General features: G+C 49.8%; 1 protein-coding gene across 1 annotated transcript in view; it reads left to right on the top strand.

The window, feature by feature from the left end:
- vps35l (VPS35 endosomal protein sorting factor like) overlaps positions 1-21,038 on the top strand; it is a 131,988-nt gene that overhangs the window by 28,245 nt on the left and 82,705 nt on the right. Inside the window, 9 exon segments of the mRNA XM_038820076.1 lie at positions 3,434-3,562; positions 8,689-8,773; positions 13,078-13,152; positions 13,454-13,550; positions 14,385-14,401; positions 14,404-14,434; positions 14,638-14,696; positions 14,699-14,730; positions 14,873-14,950. Of these exon segments, the coding sequence (XP_038676004.1) occupies positions 3,434-3,562; positions 8,689-8,773; positions 13,078-13,152; positions 13,454-13,550; positions 14,385-14,401; positions 14,404-14,434; positions 14,638-14,696; positions 14,699-14,730; positions 14,873-14,950 (603 nt within the window).

The following is a 21,038-nucleotide window of genomic DNA, read 5'->3' as shown; positions in this document are numbered from 1 at the left end:
TTCAAACGCAACTAGAAACAAAATAAAAACGAAAAAACAAAAGAACACCCAACAACAAAAGGGAAAGAGATAACACCCGCCACATCCCACAGACCCATGTACAACAGTTCTCCCTCCCCCCGATCCAAACCCCCCCCCCCCCCCCCCCCCCCCCGGGGTTGCTGCTGCTGCTGGCCTATTTCCCTACCGTTCTGCCAGGAAGTCCAGGAAAGGCTAAAAAACCTAAAAAACCCTTATACTGATCCCCTCAGGGCAAATTTCACCTTCTCCAATTTGATGAACCCTGCCATATCATTGATCCAGGCCTCCACGCTTGGGGGCCTCGCATCCTTCCATTGAAGAAGAATCCTCCGCCAGGCTACTTGGGACGCAAAGGCCAGAACTCCGGCCTCTTTCGCCTCCTGCACTCCCGGCTCCATTGCAACCCCAAAAATTGCGAGTCCCCAGCCTGGCTTGACCCTGGATCCCACCACCCTCGACACCGTCCTTGCTACCCCCTTCCAAAACTCCCCTAGCGCTGGGCACGCCCAAAACATATGGGCATGGTTCGCTGGGCTCCCCGAGCACCTAGCACACCTGTCCTCGCCCCAGAAAAACCTACTCATCCTCGTCCCAGTCATGTGGGCCCTATGCAGCCCTTGAACTGTATGAGGCTAAGCCTCGCACAGGAAGAGGAGGAATTCACTCTCTCCAGGGCATCCGCCCACGTCCCCCCCTCAATCTCCTCACCCAGCTCCTCTTCCCATTTACCCTTCGGTTCCTCCACCGAGGCCTCGTCTACCTCCTGCATTACCCGGTATATGTCCGAAATCCTCCCTCCTCCAACCCACGCCCCCGAGAGCAACCGATCCCGCACCCCTCGTGGGGGCAGCAAGGGGAACCCCTCCACCTGCTGCCTGGCAAATGCCCTAACCTGCATGTACCTAAACATTTTCCCCGGGGGAGCCCAAACTTCCCCTCTAACTCCCCCAAGCTCGCGAACCTCCCCTCCACAAACAGGTCCCTCAACCTCCTAACCCCTGCCCTGTGCCAGCCCAGAAATCCGCCATCAATGCTCCCTTGGACAAACTGATGGTTCCCCCGTATCGAGGCCTCCATCGAGCCCCCCACTTCTCCCCTGTGCTGTCTCCATTGCCCCCAAATTTTGAGGGTAGCCGCCACCACCGGGCTCGTGGTATACCTCATTGGAGGGAGCGGCAACGGCGCCGTTACCAGCACCTCCAGGCTCGTGCCCACACATGACGCCGCCTCCATCCTCTTCCATGCTGCCCCTTCCTCGTCCATTACCCACTTATGCACCATCGCTGCGTTGGCAGCCCAATAGTACCCACAGAGGTTGGGCAACGCCAGCACCCCCCTATCTCTGCCTCGTTCCAGGAACACACTTCTCACCCTCGGAGTCCCATGCGCCCACACAAATCCCGTGATACTCCTGTTGACCCTCCTAAAAAAGGCCTTCGGGATAAGGATGGGGAGGCACTGGAACAGGAACAAAACCCTCGGGAGCACCGTCATCTTAACGGACTGCACCCTCCCCGCCAATGACAGCGGTAACATATCCCACCTCTTAAACTCCTCCTCCATCTGCTCCACCAACCTTGTGAGGTTGAGCTTGTGCAGGGCCCCCCCAGCTCCCAGCCACCTGGACCCCTAGGTACCTGAAGCTCTTCCCTGCCTGCTTCAATGGGAGCCTACCAATCCCCCGGATGCACCACAAACAACTCACTCTTGCCCAGGTTCAACTTATACCCCGAGAAACCCCTGAATTCACTAAGAATCCATCATCACCTCCAGCATCCCCCCCACCGGGTCCGCCACATACAGCAACAGGTCGTCTGCATACAGCGACACTCGATGCTCTCTCTTTCTATAGTTAATCACTTACTAGTATAACCAAGGAATACGTAGCTTTTTAAAAAAAAAATTTAGTGTCCAATTCATTTTTTCCAAATAATGGGCATTTTAGCGTGGTCAATCCACCTACCCTGCGCATCTTTGGGTTGTGGGGGTGAATCCCACGCAAACACGGAGAGAACGTGCAAACTCCACACGGACAGTGAATCTGAGCCGGGATTGAACCTGGGACCTCGGCGCCGTGAGGCAGCAGTGCTACCCACTGCGCCACAGTGCTGCCTGAATACGTAGCTTTTAAGGACGTTTTTAAATTGGTTAGGGATAAAATATATCCAGATTTCCACTAAAGGAAGAAGCAAAGCCTATTTTTCCAACTGCTTTTACTGGAATGAATGTTTGATAACCGTAAGATTCCATCCTTTAATAGTTTGACCAGTCTTATCTTTATTCTCTCTCTGCCTCGCCTTTTCTTGCATTCCCCTGATGATATGTCTGAATTTAGGTTACTGAGTGAGGAACACTCCTGGCACACACATTGCGCTGAACTCTGCAGGCGCTGCCCTAGATTCTATTGTTTAGAAGAAAGTGGAATTTTCAGTTCTGTTCGATACAGATGTTTGCCATTGTCAGAAAGCAGGCTGATCATAAAACCTGGAACACATCCAAACAAATTGCAAATAATATCCTGATCTAATTGTTTCTCTTGGACTGAAAGACTAAATTTTGGTAACCTGAAATGTTTCTTATTCCGGGTTGGCTAAGCTGGGGTTAGTTCAGTTGGGCTGAGTGTGATGCAGAATGACATTAGTGGCGTGGGTTCATTCCCTGTTTTGGCTCTGCTGCTTCATGGGGGGCAGTCTCCTTGCTTTGTCCATGTTTAAAGCAGAGTGCAGCCCCTCCAGCTATATAACCACTTGTCTCTGTAACAGAGATGCCTATGGTCCCTTGCGAACTAGGACTAATTATCTAATAGTGTCAAACCAAGTTTAGCAGACAATAAACAGTTACGCACAGTAGTGCCACAAAGCAAAGATTAGAAGGTTCTCAAATAGAACAGCAGAGTTCCATTTTTAAATTTACAGATGAATATAGGCCTTGGCACTCTTTTTCTTCCAGATAGAGGGTAGTTGCAGTATGCAGTGCTGTGAATGGTTAGATATTAAGTCAGCTTTACTTTCCTAGTTATGCAATTTTCACATGAGATCCGTGTTTAAAAACTGAACTGGCTTCTTGAGAGGAATTTAATCTGAAAAAGTGCAATTTATGTTGATTTGATATTTTGAGTTTGTCTTTACAAACATGGCTATTTCTGTATTGGCTTAGTTTGTGTTAGTACCTTGATAATTTGGTCCTAGACTTTTTTCCTGCTCTCCTCTTGGTTTGCAAACAGAATTTTAAATAGAATTGCTTTCTTTACATTTTCAAAGTTTCAGTGAAACGGTATGTAATTTGAAATGATTTCTCTCTCCGTGGTATCAGTTTGATCCATGGTTTACTAATGATGACAGTAGCCCCTCCCCTTTTTAGACTTGTCTTTCTGGGAACTAAATTTTATTCTAATTCTTCTTTCTTACTCCAGGGCTCTCAGAAAGAGCTGTTGAACTTGACTCAACAGGATTATATAAACAGGATTGAGGAACTCAATCAGTCGCTGAAGGACGCATGGGCCACAGATCAAAAAGTCAAAGCACTGAAAATAGTTATTCAGGTCAGCTTGAAACTACACATGAGAATTGGCATTTCTCAGCCTTGTGCTCAAATTAAACATGTTACTGTTCTGATTATGCTGCCCATAGTGTGGAAAAAGCTCCCGTTCCTATTTGGTCACATAGTATTGCAGAATCCCAGTCTCCATAGATTCATGGAATTCCTGCAGTGCAGAAGGAGGCCATTTGGCCATCGAGTCTGCACCGACCCTCTGAAAGAGCCCTCTATCTCAGCCAACTGCCCTGCAACCCCATAACCCTACCTAACCTTTGGATACAAAGTGCCAATTTATCATGGCCAATCCACCTAACTTGCACATCTTTGGATTGTGGGAGGAAAACCGGAGCAACCCACGCCGACACAGGGAGAACATGCAGACTCCGGACAGACAGTGACCCCGGGCGGGAATTGAACCCGGGTCCCTGGAGCTGAGAGACGGCAGTGTTAACCCGGGTCCCTGACACTGTGAGGCAGCAGTGTTAACCCGGGTCCCTGGCACTGTGAGGCGGCAGTGTTAACCCGGGTCCCTGACACTGTGAGGCAGCAGTGTTAACCCGGGTCCCTGGCACTGTGAGGCAGCAGTGTTAACCGGGTCCCTGGCACTGTGAGACAGCAGTGTTAACCCGGGTCCCTGGCACTGTGAGACAGCAGTGTTAACCCGGGTCCCTGGCACTGTGAGGCGGCAGTGTTAACCCGGGTCCCTGACACTATGAGGCATCAATGTTAACCTGGGTCCCTGGCACTGTGAGGCAGCAGTGTTAACCCGGGTCCCTGGCACTGTGAGATAGCAGTGTTAACCTGGGTCCCTGGCGCTGTGGGACAGCAGTGTTAACCCGGGTCCCTGGCGCTGTGGGACAGCAGTGTTAACCCGGGTCCCTGGCACTGTGAGACAGCAGTGTTAACCCGGGTCCCTGGCACTGTGAGACAGCAGTGTTAACCCGGGTCCCTGGCACTGTGAGATAGCAGTGTTAACCTGGGTCCCTGGCGCTGTGAGGCAGCAGTGTTAACCTGGGTCCCTGGCGCTGTGAGGCAGCTGTGCTAACCATTGTGCTGCCCCTGCTGTCTTGGTTTCTGTTGTATCACCTGCTTTCCATACATATAATAATGTAAATGAAATGCATATAAAGATACAAAAGCATTCTCCCATTTATTCCACATATATTTAGATAGAATCCCTACAGTGCAGAAGGAGGCCACTTGGCCCATCGAACCAGCAATGATCACCCCCGCCCCGACAGAGTACCCTACCCAGGCCCATTCCCTCGCCCTATCCCCGGAACCGTGTGTACTGATCATGGCTAATCCACCTAACTGCACATGTTTGGACTGTGGGGAGGAAACCGGAGCACACGGAGGAAACCCCATGCAGACACGGGGAGAAAGTACAAATCGGGACCCGTGTCTCTGGTGCTGTGAGGCAGCAGTGCTAACTGCTGTTCCACCGTGCCGCCACATGTAAGGAGAAACAAGTTGGACACAGTGTTGGGAGAGGCAAACAGCAATACAGTAGTCCCCCTGTATACCGCGCTCCGCAATACCGCGGTTCGCGATATACGGCGGGGGGGGGCTTATGGACCCCAACTGTCAGCTTCCCTCTCCGGATCAAAGTGAGCTGGCCGCTGAAATTGACACTGCCGGCTGAAATTGACACTGCCGGGCTGAAATTGACACTGCCGGCTGCTCCTCTCTCACTGAGATTGACACTGCCGGCTGAAATTGACACTGCCGGCTGCTCCTCTCTCACTGAGATTGACACTGCCGCTGAAATTGACACTGCCGGCTGAAATTGACACTGCCCGGCTGAAATTGACACTGCCGGCTGAAATTGACACTGCCGGCTGCTCCTCTCTCACTGAGATTGACACTGCCGGCTGAAATTGACACTGCCGGCTGAAATTGACACTGCCGGCTGCTCCTCTCTCACTGAGATTCAATGAGAGAGGAGCAGCTCACACAGCGTCCGGAAGTGGATAGTGCAGAGCTACAGCTGGTACCTTCCATAGTGGTTGAGGTAGGGTGGGGGTTGGGGGGGGAGGGTGGGGGTGGGGGGGGGAGGTAGGGTGGGGTGGGGGGGAGGTAGGGTGGGGGGTGGGGGGGAGGGGGTGGGGGTGGCGGTGTGGAGAAAGCCTAACTGCAGGGGTTTGGGGACCGAGGAGAGATGCGACACCCCCTGCCACTTGTTCCCAAACCACCAAGTTGACAGCCCTGACACCTAAAAACTGAATCCCAGCCTTGCCTTTGAAACTGACATGCAGCGCAGGGTGCAAGCGCGTGCGGCAGATGGGGTGCAGACAGCAAGACCTTGTAAGTTCATGGTAAGTTTCTGTGGGTTGTTTTAATTAGATCCACGATGGGGGTTTTAAATGTATTAAAAAATCTATGCATGCCCTTCCCATTGTGAGTCTACGGGGGTCTGACCTCTCCCCCCGCCCCCCGTAGACTCACAATGGGAAGCGCATGCATAGATTTTAAAATAAATTTAAAACCCCCATCGTGGATATCCGCGGCTCGGATGCAACGCGGGTGGCTGTCTTGGACCCCAACACCCGCGTTATAAAGGGGGACAACTGTAGTAAAGATCAGGAGCTGAACACCTGAAGAATATGACATAACAGCCTTGTTTACTAGATGGCATAATATTGCTGATCTCTACATACATCTGATGTAGAATGAGACTATTTGGCCCGTCCTGCTCAGACCGGTTCGTTGGTAGAGCTATCCAGTTAACCCTGGTCCCCTGCTCTTTTCCTGTAGTCCTGTAACGTTCTAGCTTAATTACATTTGTCTGGTTCACTTTTGACAGTTCCTATTGAATCCACCATCCTTTTAGACGGCAGTGAAATTCCAACTCTGATTAAAAACAAAAAGTGTCCACATGTCACCTTTAGTTCTTCTGCTCATCATCTAAAGCCTTCTGGTTTCCAATGGAGATAGAAACGGTATCAATACCTTTTCAACACCTGTATCAAAGCTCCTCTTAATATTCTGTGCTCTCTAAGACTGAAGAAGCTGGAGTTATTCTCATTCTCTGGTACCATTCCAACAAATCATACCTATCCTAAACCTGTTGCTCAAATGCTCTCCCATCGAAACATGATCCACTTGCCTGGCATCATCCCCTATACTACCTCCTTGTTGAACTGGAAGTGTTTCATGCATAAGGGCCATTTATTTGATCGCTTCATAGATTCCTCCCATTCTTTGTCTTTTACACTGTTACCATCCCAGTCAAAATTGGGAGAATTCAATTTACACATTAACACTATTCTCTAATCCCTGTATCTTTCTGTAATTTGCCTTCAAGTTTGCTTCTCCTCCCCATCCCACTATTGGCTGATAGTAAACACCCAGTATAATATCCTCTATTCTTCCTTGATTGAACCAAACAGATTTTCTCTTTTCCCGCTCAACTGTCTAATCGAGTCGGAGTTTTACAGCATGGAAAGAGGCTCTTCGGCCCATCGTGTTTGTGCCAGCCACCAAGTACCTATCTACAGGGGCAGCACGGTAGCATTGTGGATGGCACAATCGCTTCCCAGCTCCAGGGTCCCAGGTTCGATTCGCTTGGGTCACTGTCTGTGCGGAGTCTGCACATCCTCCCCGTGTCTGCGTGGGTTTCCTCCGGGTGCTCCGGTTTCCTCCCACAGCCCAAAGATGTGCAGGTTAGGTGGATTGGCCATGATAAATTGCCCTTAGTGTCCAAAATTGCCCTTAGTGTTGGGTGGGGTTACTGGGTTATGGGGATAGGGTGGAGTTGTTGACCTTGGGTAGGGTGCTCTTTCCAAGAGCCAGTGCAGACTCGATGGGCTGAATGGCCTCCTTCTGCACTGTAAATTCTATGATTAACTATGAAAAGGTTCTCTATCCAGTAGCATAATAATTTCTTTGATCAATACGCCACCTTCGCCTTTCCTCTTACCTCCACTCTTTCCTGAATACCTTGTATTATTACTTAATTACCTGCAATGTGCTACATGTAATTATGCAGATGAGCTTAAGGCTCATCGTGTAGTTGGTCACATCTGCTCCTGATGATTATTTGCCTTTGTGCTGTTTGTCTGTCTGTCCCAATAATCTCTGTAGACCTTGCTTCTCCTTTAGTGTTTTATCCTGGTGCCCATCTTACTGCCATATTAATTGAAACCTTTCCCCCTCAGTCCTAGTTAACCTCCCTGCAAAGGATATTAGTCCCAGCTCAGTTGAGACGAAACCTGTTAACGGTAGCATTGTGGATAGCACAATCGCTTCACAGCTCCAGGGTCCCAGGTTCGATTCCGGCTTGGGTCACTGTCTGTGCGGAGTCTGCACATCCTCCCCGTGTGTGCGTGGCTTTCCTCCGGGTGCTCCGGTTTCCTCCCACAGTCCAAAGATGTGCGGGTTAGGTGGATTGGCCATGCTAAATTGCCCTTCGTGTTGGGTGGGGTTACTGGGTTATGGGGATAGGGTGGAGTTGTTGACCTTGGGTAGGGTGCTCTTTCCAAGAGCCGGTGCAGACTCGATGGGCTGAATGGCCTCCTTCTGCACTGTAAATTCTATGATTCTATGAACATAACACTCCTGCCCTAAGACTGGTTCCAATGCCACTGGAATCTGAAGGTATCTTCCATTGTATTTTGGATGAGTTGATGGACTGAGGCCCTGTCTGCCCTCTCTGGTAGATACGCAATCTCCCAACGCTGTTTTGAAACTGAGTAGGGGGTTAGCTCAGTATCCTGGCTGATATGTATCCCAAACCAACATCACAAAACCTTATCTTGTTATTATATTGTGTTTGTGAGAGCTTGCTGTCTGCAAATTGGTTCCTACATTTCCAAAGGTAACTGGCTGTGAAGCACCTTGAAACTTCTGCTGATTGTGAAAGGAGCTGTTCGCGTGTTTGTCATTCCCCAACGGACCACAACTTCTGCCAGTTCCTCTTCCCCTTTTTAAAATGTCCTGTAGCTGCTCCGAGATTTAGTAGTTAGTGCAGACTTGATGTCATGTAAGATGTATTTCCAACAACAATATCATTTGGAATTTAACGGTATAAATAGTATGAACCTGTTCAATTTTAGATTTTTGTTTTGAAGATGGATGTGTATAATTTTTACTCAGTGCTTTATTAATATTGATGTTTGTCCTATTCAGTGTTCAAAGCTGCTGTCCGATACCAGCGTGATCCAATTTTACCCAAGCAAATTTGTTTTGATCACTGATATTTTGGATACTTTTGGTAAGAAATTCCTATGGTGTTCCTTCTTTTTATTGCCAGGCTATGTTTAAGCTTCAAAGAAGAAGCAGAAAACTATTGTATGTGCAGTGCAATATTTTGCACTGATTGGAGTAAGTGCTGCTTGAAGGACCCCAGCACGTTTCCTGGTTTATTCACTATCTACAGCAGGAGGGGAAAAAGTTGCATTTTGAGATTAGTGAGAAATTTAGTCGATTTATACTTGACTCTCGGTGACCTTTACTTATGCTTCAGATTAAATCATCTTGCCTGGAGTTTCACTGAAAAATGCAGCATCTTTTATGGAATTGCTATCTGTCCATCATTTCAGTGGATGTTTTTTGTTGGAAAAGGTGAATACAGACTGCATTCGGCAGGCCGCCGTGCTGGGCAGGCCATCGCGCTGGGCAGGCTGGGCCGTCTCACTGGGCAGGCCATCGCGCTGGGCAGGCTGGGCCGCCGTGCTGGGCAGGCCATCGCGCTGGGCAGGCTGGGCCGCCGTGCTGGGCAGGCCATCGCGCTGGGCAGGCTGGGCCGCCGTGCTGGGCAGGCCATCGCGCTGGGCAGGCTGGGCCGTCTCACTGGGCAGGCCATCGCGCTGGGCAGGCTGGGCCGCCGTGCTGGGCAGGCCATCGCGCTGGGCAGGCTGGGCCGCCGTGCTGGGCAGGCCATCGCGCTGGGCAGGCTGGGCCGTCTCACTGGGCAGGCCATCGCCCTGGGCAGGCTGGGCCGCCGTGCTGGGCAGGCCGGGCCATCGCACTGGGCAGGCTGGGCCGCCGTGCTGGGCAGGCTGGGCCGCCGTGCTGGGCAGGCCATCGCCCTGGGCAGGCTGGGCCGTCTCACTGGGCAGGCCATCGCGCTGGGCAGGCTGGGCCGCCGTGCTGGGCAGGCTGGGCCGTCTCACTGGGCAGGCTGGGCCGCCGTGCTGGGCAGGCCATCGCGCTGGGCAGGCTGGGCCGTCTCACTGGGCAGGCCATCGCGCTGGGCAGGCTGGGCCGCCGTGCTGGGCAGGCCATCGCGCTGGGCAGGCCAGGCCGTCTCACTGGGCAGGCCATCGCCCTGGGCAGGCTGGGCCGTCTCACTGGGCAGGCCATTGCGCTGGGCAGGCTGGGCCGCCGTGCTGGGCAGGCCATCGCGCTGGGCAGGCCAGGCCGTCTCACTGGGCAGGCCATCGCCCTGGGCAGGCTGGGCCGTCTCACTGGGCAGGCCATCGCCCTGGGCAGGCTGGGCCGCCGTGCTGGGCAGGCTGGGCCGCCGTGCTGGGCAGGCTGGGCCGCCGTGCTGGGCAGGCCATCGCGCTGGGCAGGCTGGGCCGTCTCACTGGGCAGGCCATCGCGCTGGGCAGGCTGGGCTGTCTCACTGGGCAGGCCATCGCGCTGGGCAGGCTGGGCCGTCTCACTGGGCAGGCCATCGCGCTGGGCAGGCTGGGCCGTCTCACTGGGCAGGCCATCGCCCTGGGCAGGCTGGGCCGTCTCACTGGGCAGGCCATCACCCTGGGCAGGCTGGGCCGCCGTGCTGGGCAGGCTGGGCCGTCGCATTGGGCAGGCCAGGCCGTCTCGCTGGACAGGCCGTCTCGCTGGCCAGGCCGGGCCGTCGCGCTGGGCAGGCCGGGCCATCGCACTGGGCAGGCTGGGCCGCCGTGCTGGGCAGGCTGGGCCGTCGGGCTGGGCAGGCTGGGCCGTCGGGCTGGGCAGGCTGGGCCGTCGGGCTGGACAGGCTGGGCCGTCGGGCTGGGCAGGCTGGGCCGTCGGGCTGGGCAGGCTGGGCCGTCGGGCTGGGCAGGCTGGGCCGTCGGGCTGGGCAGGACGTCGGGCTGGGCAGGCTGGGCTGTCGGGCTGGGCAGGCTGGGCTGTCGGGCTGGGCAGGCTGGGCTGTCGGGCTGGGCAGGCCGCTGGGCTGGGCGGGCTGGGCAGGCTGGGCTGGGCAGGCTGGGCTGGGCAGGCTGGGCAGGCTGGGCTGGGCAGGCTGGGCTGGGCAGGCTGGGCTGGGCAGGCTGGGCTGGGCAGGCTGGGCCGTCGGGCTGGGCAGGCTGGGCCGTCGGGCTGGGCAGGCTGGGCCGTCGGGCTGGGCAGGCTGGGCTGGGCAGGCTGGGCAGGCTGGGCCGTCGGGCTGGGCAGGCTGGGCTGGGCAGGCTGGGCCGTCGGGCTGGGCAGGACGTTGGGCTGGGCAGGCTGGGCCGTCGGGCTGGGCAGGACGTCGGGCTGGGCAGGCTGGGCCGTCGGGCTGGGCAGGCTGGGCCGTCGGGCTGGGCAGGCTGGGCCGTCGGGCTGGGCAGGACGTCGGGCTGGGCAGGCTGGGCCGCCGCGCTGGGCAGGACGTCGGGCTGGGCAGGCCGGGCCATCGCACTGGGCAGGCTGGGCTTGGCAGGCTGGGCTGGGCAGGCTGGGCCGTCGGGCTGGGCAGGCTGGGCTGGGCAGGCTGGGCCGTCGGGCTGGGCAGGCTGGGCTGTCACGCTGGGCAGGCTGGGCCGCCGCGCTGGGCAGGATGTCGGGCTGGGCTGGGCCGTCGGGCTGGGCCGTCGGGCTGGGCAGGCTGGGCCGTCGGGCTGGGCAGGCTGGGCGGTCGGGCTGGGCAGGACGTCGGGCTGGGCAGGCTGGGCTGTCGGGCTGGGCAGGCTGGGCTGTCGGGCTGGGCAGGCTGGGCTGTCGGGCTGGGCAGGCCGCTGGGCTGGGCGGGCTGGGCAGGCTGGGCTGGGCAGGCTGGGCTGGGCAGGCTGGGCAGGCTGGGCTGGGCAGGCTGGGCTGGGCAGGCTGGGCCGTCGGGCTGGGCAGGCTGGGCCGTCGGGCTGGGCAGGCTGGTCTGGGCAGGCTGGGCTGTCACGCTGGGCAGGCTGGGCCGCCGCGCTGGGCAGGATGTCGGGCTGGGCTGGGCCGTCGGGCTGGGCCGTCGGGGTGGGCAGGCTGCCGGGCTGGGCAGGCCGGGCCGTCGGGCTGGGCAGGCTGGGCCGTCGGGCTGGGCAGGCCGGGCCGTCGGGCTGGGCAGGCTGGGCCGTCGGGCTGGGCAGGCCGGGCCGTCGGGCTGGGCAGGCCGGGCCGTCGGGCTGGGCAGGCCGGGCCGTCGGGCTGGGCAGGCCGCATTTAACCTCCAGCAGCAAGTTGATATCTTTTTTACAGTATGTTTGAATCAAGATATTTGATGACTGCTCTAAGCTGGTTAAATCTTGTTCCTCTAGTTTTAAGCATCAATGTCTGTCATAATATGCATCATTCTACATAGAAATTCTAACATTGAGAAGAATAATAATGTGAAAAGTTTGTAATGTTGAAAGTACTGATTTTTAAACATTATCGTGCATCTGGTCAGTATTTTTGTTTTGGTTATATTTTTGTAACTAAACAGTTATTGCTAATTATGCATTTACAATGCTTTCCTAGCATCAGTTGCTTCACATCAATGCTAAATTTGTGGATTAGAAGTCTGGTGTCAAGGCCTGAATCGTTGAAGCAAAATGGAATGAGACTACCTCCTTCAGGGAGTCTGAAATCAGGTTGCGTTTGGGTACAGAACTGAGCGTGCTGCTCCACATGTGTACAGAACTGAGCGTGCTGCTCCACATGTGTACAGAACTGAGCGCGCTGCTCCACATGTGTACAGAACTGAGCGTGCTGCTCCACATGTGTACAGAACTGAGCGCGCTGCTCCACATGTGTACAGAACTGAGCGCGCTGCTCCACATGTGTACAGAACTGAGCGCGCTGCTCCACATGTGTACAGAACTGAGCGCGCGTGCTCCACATGTGTACAGAAACTGAGCGTTGCTGCTCCACATGTGTACAGAACTGAGGTGCTGGTCCCACATGTGTACAGAACTGAGCGCGGCTGGTCCACATGTGTACAGGAACTGAGCGCGCTGCTCACATGTGTACAGAACTGAGCGCGATGCTCCACATGTGTACCAGAACTGAGCGTGCTGCTCCACATGTGTACAGAAACTGAGCGCGTGGTCCACATGTGTACAGAACTGAGCGCGCTGCTCCACATGTGTACAGAACTGTGCGCGCTGCTCCAGATGTGTACAGAAAGGAGCCCGCTGGTCCACATTGGGATCTCTGGGGAACACCACATCTTGACAATCGGAAAGCTTTATCCCTGTTCATCATCCCCCACCTCGTAACCAATCACCAGCTTTTTTAAACCCAATTGTTTGCTGTGCGGTGTCCCAAATCAGTATTAACTGCCCTTTCCAAACAAATGATTCTGAATCTAAGGCCATTGGGTCTTTGGCGTTTCAGCCTGAATTCCACCAATGATCTGTGGGAAGATTTCATGTTAAATAATTTAATTGAATTACCCCTTTTTGATTGCAGGCAAACTAGTATATGAGCGGATTTTGTCCATGTGTGCAAGTAGTCGAGCTTCCTTTCCTGGAGTCTCTGTGTCAGGTAATTTAATAAGGAATTACATTTTCAGGGAATTTTTAAAACTAATAAAGAAAACCGATAATGTTTGGAAGTGAACCCAATAAGAGCCAACAACATCACGGAATTATTTGCATTTTCGCCAATGAAAACCGATACTTTAAGTTTTGAGTTTAATATTGGTTCTCCGCAGCAGCGCTTTCTTCAAGGAGATTACACAGTGGCCTAGTTGTTGGAAACATGTCATTATTTTTCTGAACAATGTTTATTTTCCTTCATACTGTTGATAACCTTTTCAGTAATACGTGTTGTAATTATAATGCAGATAACTTTGGCCCAGATGAAGTGAATGAAACAGCAAAGGAAACGTGTCTGAACTGGTTCTTCAAGATTGCCTCAATCAGGGAGCTCATTTCTAGATTGTATCCTTACCAGATGGAACAGGATGAATAAATGTAAAATGCAACCAACTACAAATCGGAGCTTACTTATTAGCAGGCTAGCTACAGTTCCTTTTAATTAAGAAGGAGAATGAAGAGAGAATTGATTATTTAATCCTTTCAAGGGGACTTTAAAATTTTTTTACTCGTGAATAAATTGAGACATTCCCCACGTGAGTAATAAAATGTTCTGATCATCCTTGATTACCCAGGAACCTGTTGGAATACAGAGAAGCCTGTGGCTTGGTGACTTCTCCCATCACTCACCACAAAGAGGCCAACCCTTGAGTAGGAGTGGCCAAAGCTGGGAAGAGAGAGGGAGTCAGGAAAGTGGGGGTGAGGGGGTGGAGATTGCAAATAGGGGGCTTGAGTCGTGGGCGCGATACTGGACAATGGGGGTCGGGAATGGGATTTATACTGGGGACTAGGGAGACAAACAGAATAGTGGTAATGGCCGATGGGATGAAGAGGGAATGGAATGGGGTTTAAAGAAGGGGGGGTGGAAGGACTGGAGGAAGAACAAATAAAACCTCGGAAATATATCCTGCCAGGTTGGGAAACCCTGAATCTAATGCCACAATATTTTGTCAGTGAATCTATAATTTCTGCCACTAATACTGCAGCAGTTATGTGTATTGCTGTTTAACTTGTTACTTATAGTATAAGGATTTTAAAACTCTTGCACAATCAACCCTTGCTATGGTCAAGATATTTGAATTATGTCCAACTTCTGTTTACTCCTTGGTTCATATTTCAAGCTAACTGTTTCTGTGCTTTGCATGAAGTAAAAAATGTATTTGCCTTGATTTAACTCAGTTACGTGGAGGTGGCCATATTAAATGTAACACATTCCTTTCTAAACGTAAGTATGCTGGAATTATATTCTCATTTTTAGTAGATCTAAACCATGAATGGATCTAATTTTATATCAGAGGAATTAAACTTGTCAAACTGGTGTGTGAAAATATTGTGCTGAGATTTTTTTATTCATTTGGTTTGAAAGTTAATACAAGATGAAGTGAACACATTATTAGGCAAAGTTGATATCCAGTTTAATTTTCTTTTAAAGTGGTATCTCTGAGACTCTTCCTCGGTTGACCTCTATGATCAGAGGCATTGGTGATCCATTGGTTCTATCTAGGCAAGTGCATATCTTTGCAGGGTAGGCTACAGTATTTCTTTTCAACTTTTCAGATTACACTAAGTGACATTTTCCAGTTAAACTAATATGTACCTCACATCATCTCGCAAACAAAATTCGACATTATTCTCGTGTTCGATTTTGTTCCCCTTTTTCCAAACAGGTTGGGATGGAAGTGGCACCACATTTGAAAGACAGCTTGAATAAGAAATTTTTTGACTTCCTCTCCACGTTTAAACAAGTACGAAATTAGTTTAATCTTGATTTGGGCAAATTATTCTTTGCTTTGCATTTACCCCTCAGCCCTGTACAAAATGACCACAAATCTCTGAAACTGCTTGCAAATATCAACCATTGTTATTGAAATCGGAAGTGTATCATTTCCAATTGTAACCCAGTTTATATTCCTCTTCATGACTCTGCCAAATTGTCATTTTTTTTTAATGGTCAAATTCTAAAATCAGACACTTTCTATTGCAGCACATAACCATCAAATGAAGCGTTGTATAACTTTGTATAGTGGCGTAACCCCTATATAAAATGTTCTGCTTGCACACACTTGTTAACTTTTTTCCGTGTCTACACCTGGAATGAAAGTTGCCTCGGTAATTCTTGTCCCTCTCCTCCTGCCAGCCCTCCAACTGGAGATACTGCTGTGTCATCCCAGCCAGACAGTTTAATCAGACCAAATAAATAATATAATTTTTCCTGTGAGCAGATGAATTTAGAATGGTAACAAAAAATAAGAATGTATGGACTTTAAAAATGGTAACTAAAGGACATTTGTGCAGAGCTCGTTCCATTATCTCCTCGCCCCACTTCACTGTGTCTTTCATACCCTGTGTGCAAAGACACAGGAGATTTGTGTGTGCAGCTTCTGAATAGAAATTGATTTGAAGATGTTTTTAAAAGAAATCATAGATTGTATTGCTATGGGATGTTGAGCAGTTTAAAACCCAAAGAGACTTGCTAACCTCAATATCCTTTACAATGCCCTAGTTTTGTAATCTGATCATACTTGTTCTTTATAGATAGATTTGGCCCTGATTTTGGCCACAAGTAAAATTCCTAGATGTTTTTAACTTTAAACATGCTTTACTGTGGCCTTTGCACCTGCACCTACAGAGTTAAAACAGGCAATAACTGAGGAATTGTGACTCCGCTTTCTGGTGACTGTATTGAGGAACAGGGCAGCTGACCTGTATTCAAAGCTTTGCTTTGTGATCCATGAGCTCCTCCCTGAATGGATGCTCATACCAATGTAGTTTGCTTTTATTTTGTAGTTATAGAGTGGAGGTGCAAAAGATTGTTTTCACGTGTTTTATAAAATTGGTCAAAAGCAAACCCAGAGCGCAGCTTGTGGATACAGTTTTGCTGTTACAGATACTGGAACTGCCTATGTTACATAAGAATAGGAATAGATCATTCTACCTCTTGAGCCTGTTCTGTCATTCTGTTAAATCATGGCTGATCAATACCTCCATTTCATTCATCAACTTTTGATCTCGATTCATTATATAATAAATTTGAGTGGGTAGCACAGCGTGCTCACGGTGCCGAAGTCCAGGTTCGATCCCGGCTCTGGGTCACTGTCTGTGTGGAGTTTGCACATTCTCCTGTGTTTGCCTGCGTTTCGCTCCCACAATCGAAAGATGTCCAGGGTAGATGGATTGCCCACGCTAAATTGTCCCTTAATTGGGAAAAAATGAATTGGTACTATAAATTTATTTTTTAAAAATAAGAAATTTGCATCAATTGCATTTTAAAACTTATTTGTTGTGCCCTAAACCTGTAGCACCTTTTCACGGCAGCTTTGGTGGTTCCCCAGGGGAAAGGGGAGAGACCAGTATTCTGAGTCAGGTTTCTGTGACTCGTGTGCTTGCCTTCTCATCCTCTTTGCAGTCTTCATACAGCCAATCACACTTTCTTTCTAAAGCCTTTTGTTGTTCCGCTCCCTCTGTTTGGTTCGTTCTGACCAGACTTCCCTTCCAAAGACTTCTGGACTTTCCCAAGAATCCAATATTAGCGCCGCCTTCAAAGAGCAAAGAAAAGTACAGCACGGAACAGGCCCTTTGCCCTCCACTGCCCTGCGCGACCATGTGCCCGTCTAAACTAAAATCTTCTACACTTCCAGGGTCCGTATCCCTCTGTTCCCATCCTATTCATGTATTTGTGTTTTTGTGTGCTCTTCAATGCTGTTCCTCAACACTGCCCTGAAGAATTTGCAGTGTAAGCCGAAGACCCTGCCTCTCTCGGGTATCCTCTTCATCTCTTCACTCTGTCTTTGCTGTCTCTTTGCTCATTTGACATTGCTCATTTTGTTGCCTCGTGTTTTGTTTTTCACCTTTCACGATTCATTTGCTTTGCTCATGCCCAAATGCTCGGTCTTGCAGCATGTTTATCATCAGCCCGTTCTCTTTGATGATCACTTCTTCCATCCTGTTTATTTTGGCAGGACAGTAAATGTAATTCCACTGTTTAACAAAGGAACCAGAACAAGTCGCCGGGAATACAGACCAGTTACCTTGATATCTTTGGCAGCAAGATAATGGAAACTTTACTCCATGACCTAACAGTATAGCCTTCGGAAACAGAAATATGGTAGCACAGGCAACACAAGTCTCCAAAGAGAACACCATGATTGACCAAGTCTGTTGAATTATTTGAAATAACTGAAGAAGTAGACAACGGTAATGTAGTAGATGAATATATTTGGAATTTCAAAAAGCCTTTGGGAGTAGGTTGATTTTGATCTTAGTTTCAGACTAGTTCGGCGCAACATCATGGGCCGAAGGGCCTGTACTGTGCAGTACAGTTCTATGTTCTATAAGGTACCACATAGTAGACTCATACTTCAGTCAGAACCTGTGGAGTCAGAGCAAGTAGCAGAACGGATAGCAAGCTAGCTGTAAACTAGAAAACAGAGTATTTTTTTTATTTATGAGATGTGGGTGTTATTGGCGGGGCCAGCATTAACTGCCCACCCATAATTGCCCTGAGTGGCTTGCTAGGTCATTTCGGAGGGCATTTAAGAGTCAACCACATTGCTGTTCACCTGGAGTCAGATGTCAGCCAGAACAGATAAAGATGGCAGATTCCCTTCCCTATAGGACAGTAATGAATCAAATGGGATTTACGACCAATGATTGTTGACTCGCACCAAAGTTATTCATCATAACTATTTGGAATTTGGATCTTGGAATTGGGAGTACAATTCCAATCTTAGCGATGGAGAATACGAAACAAAGGCTTCTAGGGTTCCAGATGCATAAATCACTTAAAGTAGTGAGGCAGGTTAATAAAGCCAGTTTTTGTAAAGAACGCACTGGGGGTTATTTCTAGATAGGTAAAATAAAAAACAGATGTAATTTTAAAATCATGTTGAACATTGGTTAGACCATACTTAGACTAGTTTAAACAGGTTCTTGCCTTCATATTATAAACAGTTTGAGGTACCAGAATTGAGATATTGCACCTACCCTGAAAGATTGAATATGCTGGGCCTCTTTTGGGTAGAAAAAGGAAGGGTGACCTGATGGTGTCCTTTAAGATTATGAAAGGGATTGATAGGGTAGACATGGCAAAGATGTTTCCACTTGTGGACGAGACCAAATTAGTGGCCATAAATATAAGATAGTCACAAGTCCGTAGGAAATTCCTGGGAATCAGAGTGGCTGGAATGTAGAACTTGGTACCACAAGATATACTTGAGGCAAATAACATGTGTGATTAAGGGGAAACTGGATCAGCACATGAGGGAGAAAGGAATAGAAGGCTATATTGATGGGGTTTGATGAAGAGGGGTGAGTGAAGGGTGTATGGAGTTCGAGCACTGGCATCGACTAGTCAGGCCGAATGGCTCGTTTTTGTGATGTGTGTTCCGTGTAATTACGATGCTTGTTCACACTTGGTATAACAAATCTGTTGTACAAACAACACGTGTTTAATTGCAGCTCGCAGTCTTATGTTCAAACTCCAGTTTTAGTTTACCTTTCCTTGTTTTGCCCTGTGCAAAACAGTCTGAACATCATCTATAGGCTTGGGAGACGTTGTGTGCTGGTTCTAATAGATGTTTGAGGCTGGGGTTTCTTGGGTAGTTAATCTCTCACCTGAAATGGTAGGCAGATATTGGTTGTTTGGATGTTGGAATCATAAGGTTGGGTCGGTCATGATGACGGGTGTGTGATCCACGCAACGTTCTTGTTGGGTGGAGTTACGCCCGTGTCATATGCCCATGAACCCATGAAGAGGTTGGACTTTTTTTTTAAAAAAAGGTCACCAAAGGATACGGATAATTTACCGTGGCAAGTCGAACATCACGGGGGTCAGGTGACCGTTTGAGCTTTCTCTATTGAAAAGGGTCCACTCATGTCCAGAACATCCGTGTAACACGATGTTGTTCTACCCCAAGCAAAAAAACTCACTGCCCAATTGGAAGGTGCTTGACTGTCAACGAAACAGTCTTTATCCGCTCTCCCCATTTTCAATACTCTTCTCTCCGGTAAAGAGAAATGTTAAAGGAAATGACAGAAAAAACCCAATCTTTTTTACTGTCCGGATGATTTTTCTCCAAGGTTGCGACAGCACCCGGCCGGGAGGTTTCACTGAAACCCGGTGGAGGCTCCAAACCCCATTAAGACGTTTCCGGACCTGGGTTTGCATCGAGCGGGGGGACAGCTGCGGCCTGCTCCCGGTGACAGACCTGAGTTAGCGGCCTCCGTCTTTATAGAGGCTCCAAACCCGCAGGGGGCAAAACATCAGAGATAGAGTTTGTTGCGAAACCAATGGGTTGTTGTAAAACAGGAGGTCAGGGTTACAGTCAGCAACAACAACTTCTATTTATATAACACCTTTAACATCATAAATCCTCCCAGTCAACTTCACAGGAACATTATGAAACACAGTGAGACACAAAAAGAGAGAGTAGGACAGGTGACCAAACACTTGGTCAAAGAGGTGAGTTTTAAAGAGTCTGAAAGGAGGTGAGTGAGGTGGAGGCGGGGAGGGAATTCAGTGCTTGAGGCCGAGGGAACTTAAAATCATGGCGGAGTAATTAGAATCGGGGGTGTGCAAGAGTCCAGGATCAGAGCTGTGTAGATATCCCAGGGGGTTGTGGGGCTGGAGGAGATGACAGACACGGGGAGAGACGAGGCCATGGAGGGATTTGAAAACAAGGGTGAGAATTGACTGGGAGCGAATGCATGTCTCGGAGCACAGGGATCATAGGGGAAAGGAACTTGCTGTGAATTAAGACATGGATAGCAGACTTTTGGATGGCTTTAAGTTTACTGAGGTAGAATGTGGGAGAGCAGCCAGGTGTGTAATGGAATTGTCGAATCGGGAGGTGACGATGGTAAATTGCCTTAGTATCTAAAAAGGTTACGGGGTGTTATGGGGATAGTTGGAGGTATGGGCTTAGCTAGGGTGCCCTTTCCAAGGGTCGGTGCAGACTCGATGGGCCGAATGGCCTCCTTTTGCACTGTAAATTCTGAGGTCAGAAGCTCATATTGGATCTATGAGCAGTGCCTGGAGTCTCAAGGCCAGTCCTCGTCCGTTGGCAACCTGAGCCTGAACTGGCTGAGTCGCCAAGACTGCCAATCCCTTTCAGCTATTGACCCACTTTTAATTGGTGGACCTATCCTTTCCCACTCTAATCTGTATTTGTGTGTGTGAACTTGGTGAGTGTGTGTTTGTGGAAGTTGGTGCATATTTGTTGGTTTGCTTAGATTGGTTTCAGTATAATAAAGCTGACCTCCTTTCTTAAACTCAAGAAACATGTCTATTGGTTATTTTATGATCACAAATGTACTAAGTACCCACTAAATGGCAAGCGTATCCTTTTCGAACAAACAATACGGTCACAGAATTATGATGCAGAAGGAGGCCATTCGGGCCCATCATGTCTGCATTGTCTCTCCAAATGAACATTGGACGTGATGCTATTCCCCTGTCTTCCCTTGTCCCTGCACATTGTTTCTATTCAAGTTGCCTAATTCTCTCTTGATGCCTCGATTGAACCTGAATCCATCACACGCCAGGTTGTGCATTCCAGAACCACTCACTGTGAAAAAGATGTTTCTCATCTCATTTCCTCCTTTTGCGAATCATTTTAAACCTTTGCCCTTTCATTCTCCAGCCTTTTTCAAGCAGGAAAAGTTGCTCCCCATCTACTCTTGTCGAGCCCCCTCATGATTTTGAACATCTCTATCAAATCTCCTCTCAGCCTCCTTCTCTCCCAGGAAAACAGTCTCCAATCCTTCAATTCTTCTATCTTCTATGTTCACTATATGTTTTAAAAAGGTTAACTTGAGTTCATAGAATCATTTAAG

Source organism: Scyliorhinus canicula, chromosome 15 (assembly GCF_902713615.1).
Source record: "Scyliorhinus canicula chromosome 15, sScyCan1.1, whole genome shotgun sequence".
Classification (NCBI taxonomy): Eukaryota; Metazoa; Chordata; class Chondrichthyes; order Carcharhiniformes; family Scyliorhinidae; genus Scyliorhinus; species Scyliorhinus canicula.
The sequence above is the reverse complement of the archived record's forward strand: the minus strand, read 5'-3'. Positions and strand labels throughout refer to the sequence as shown.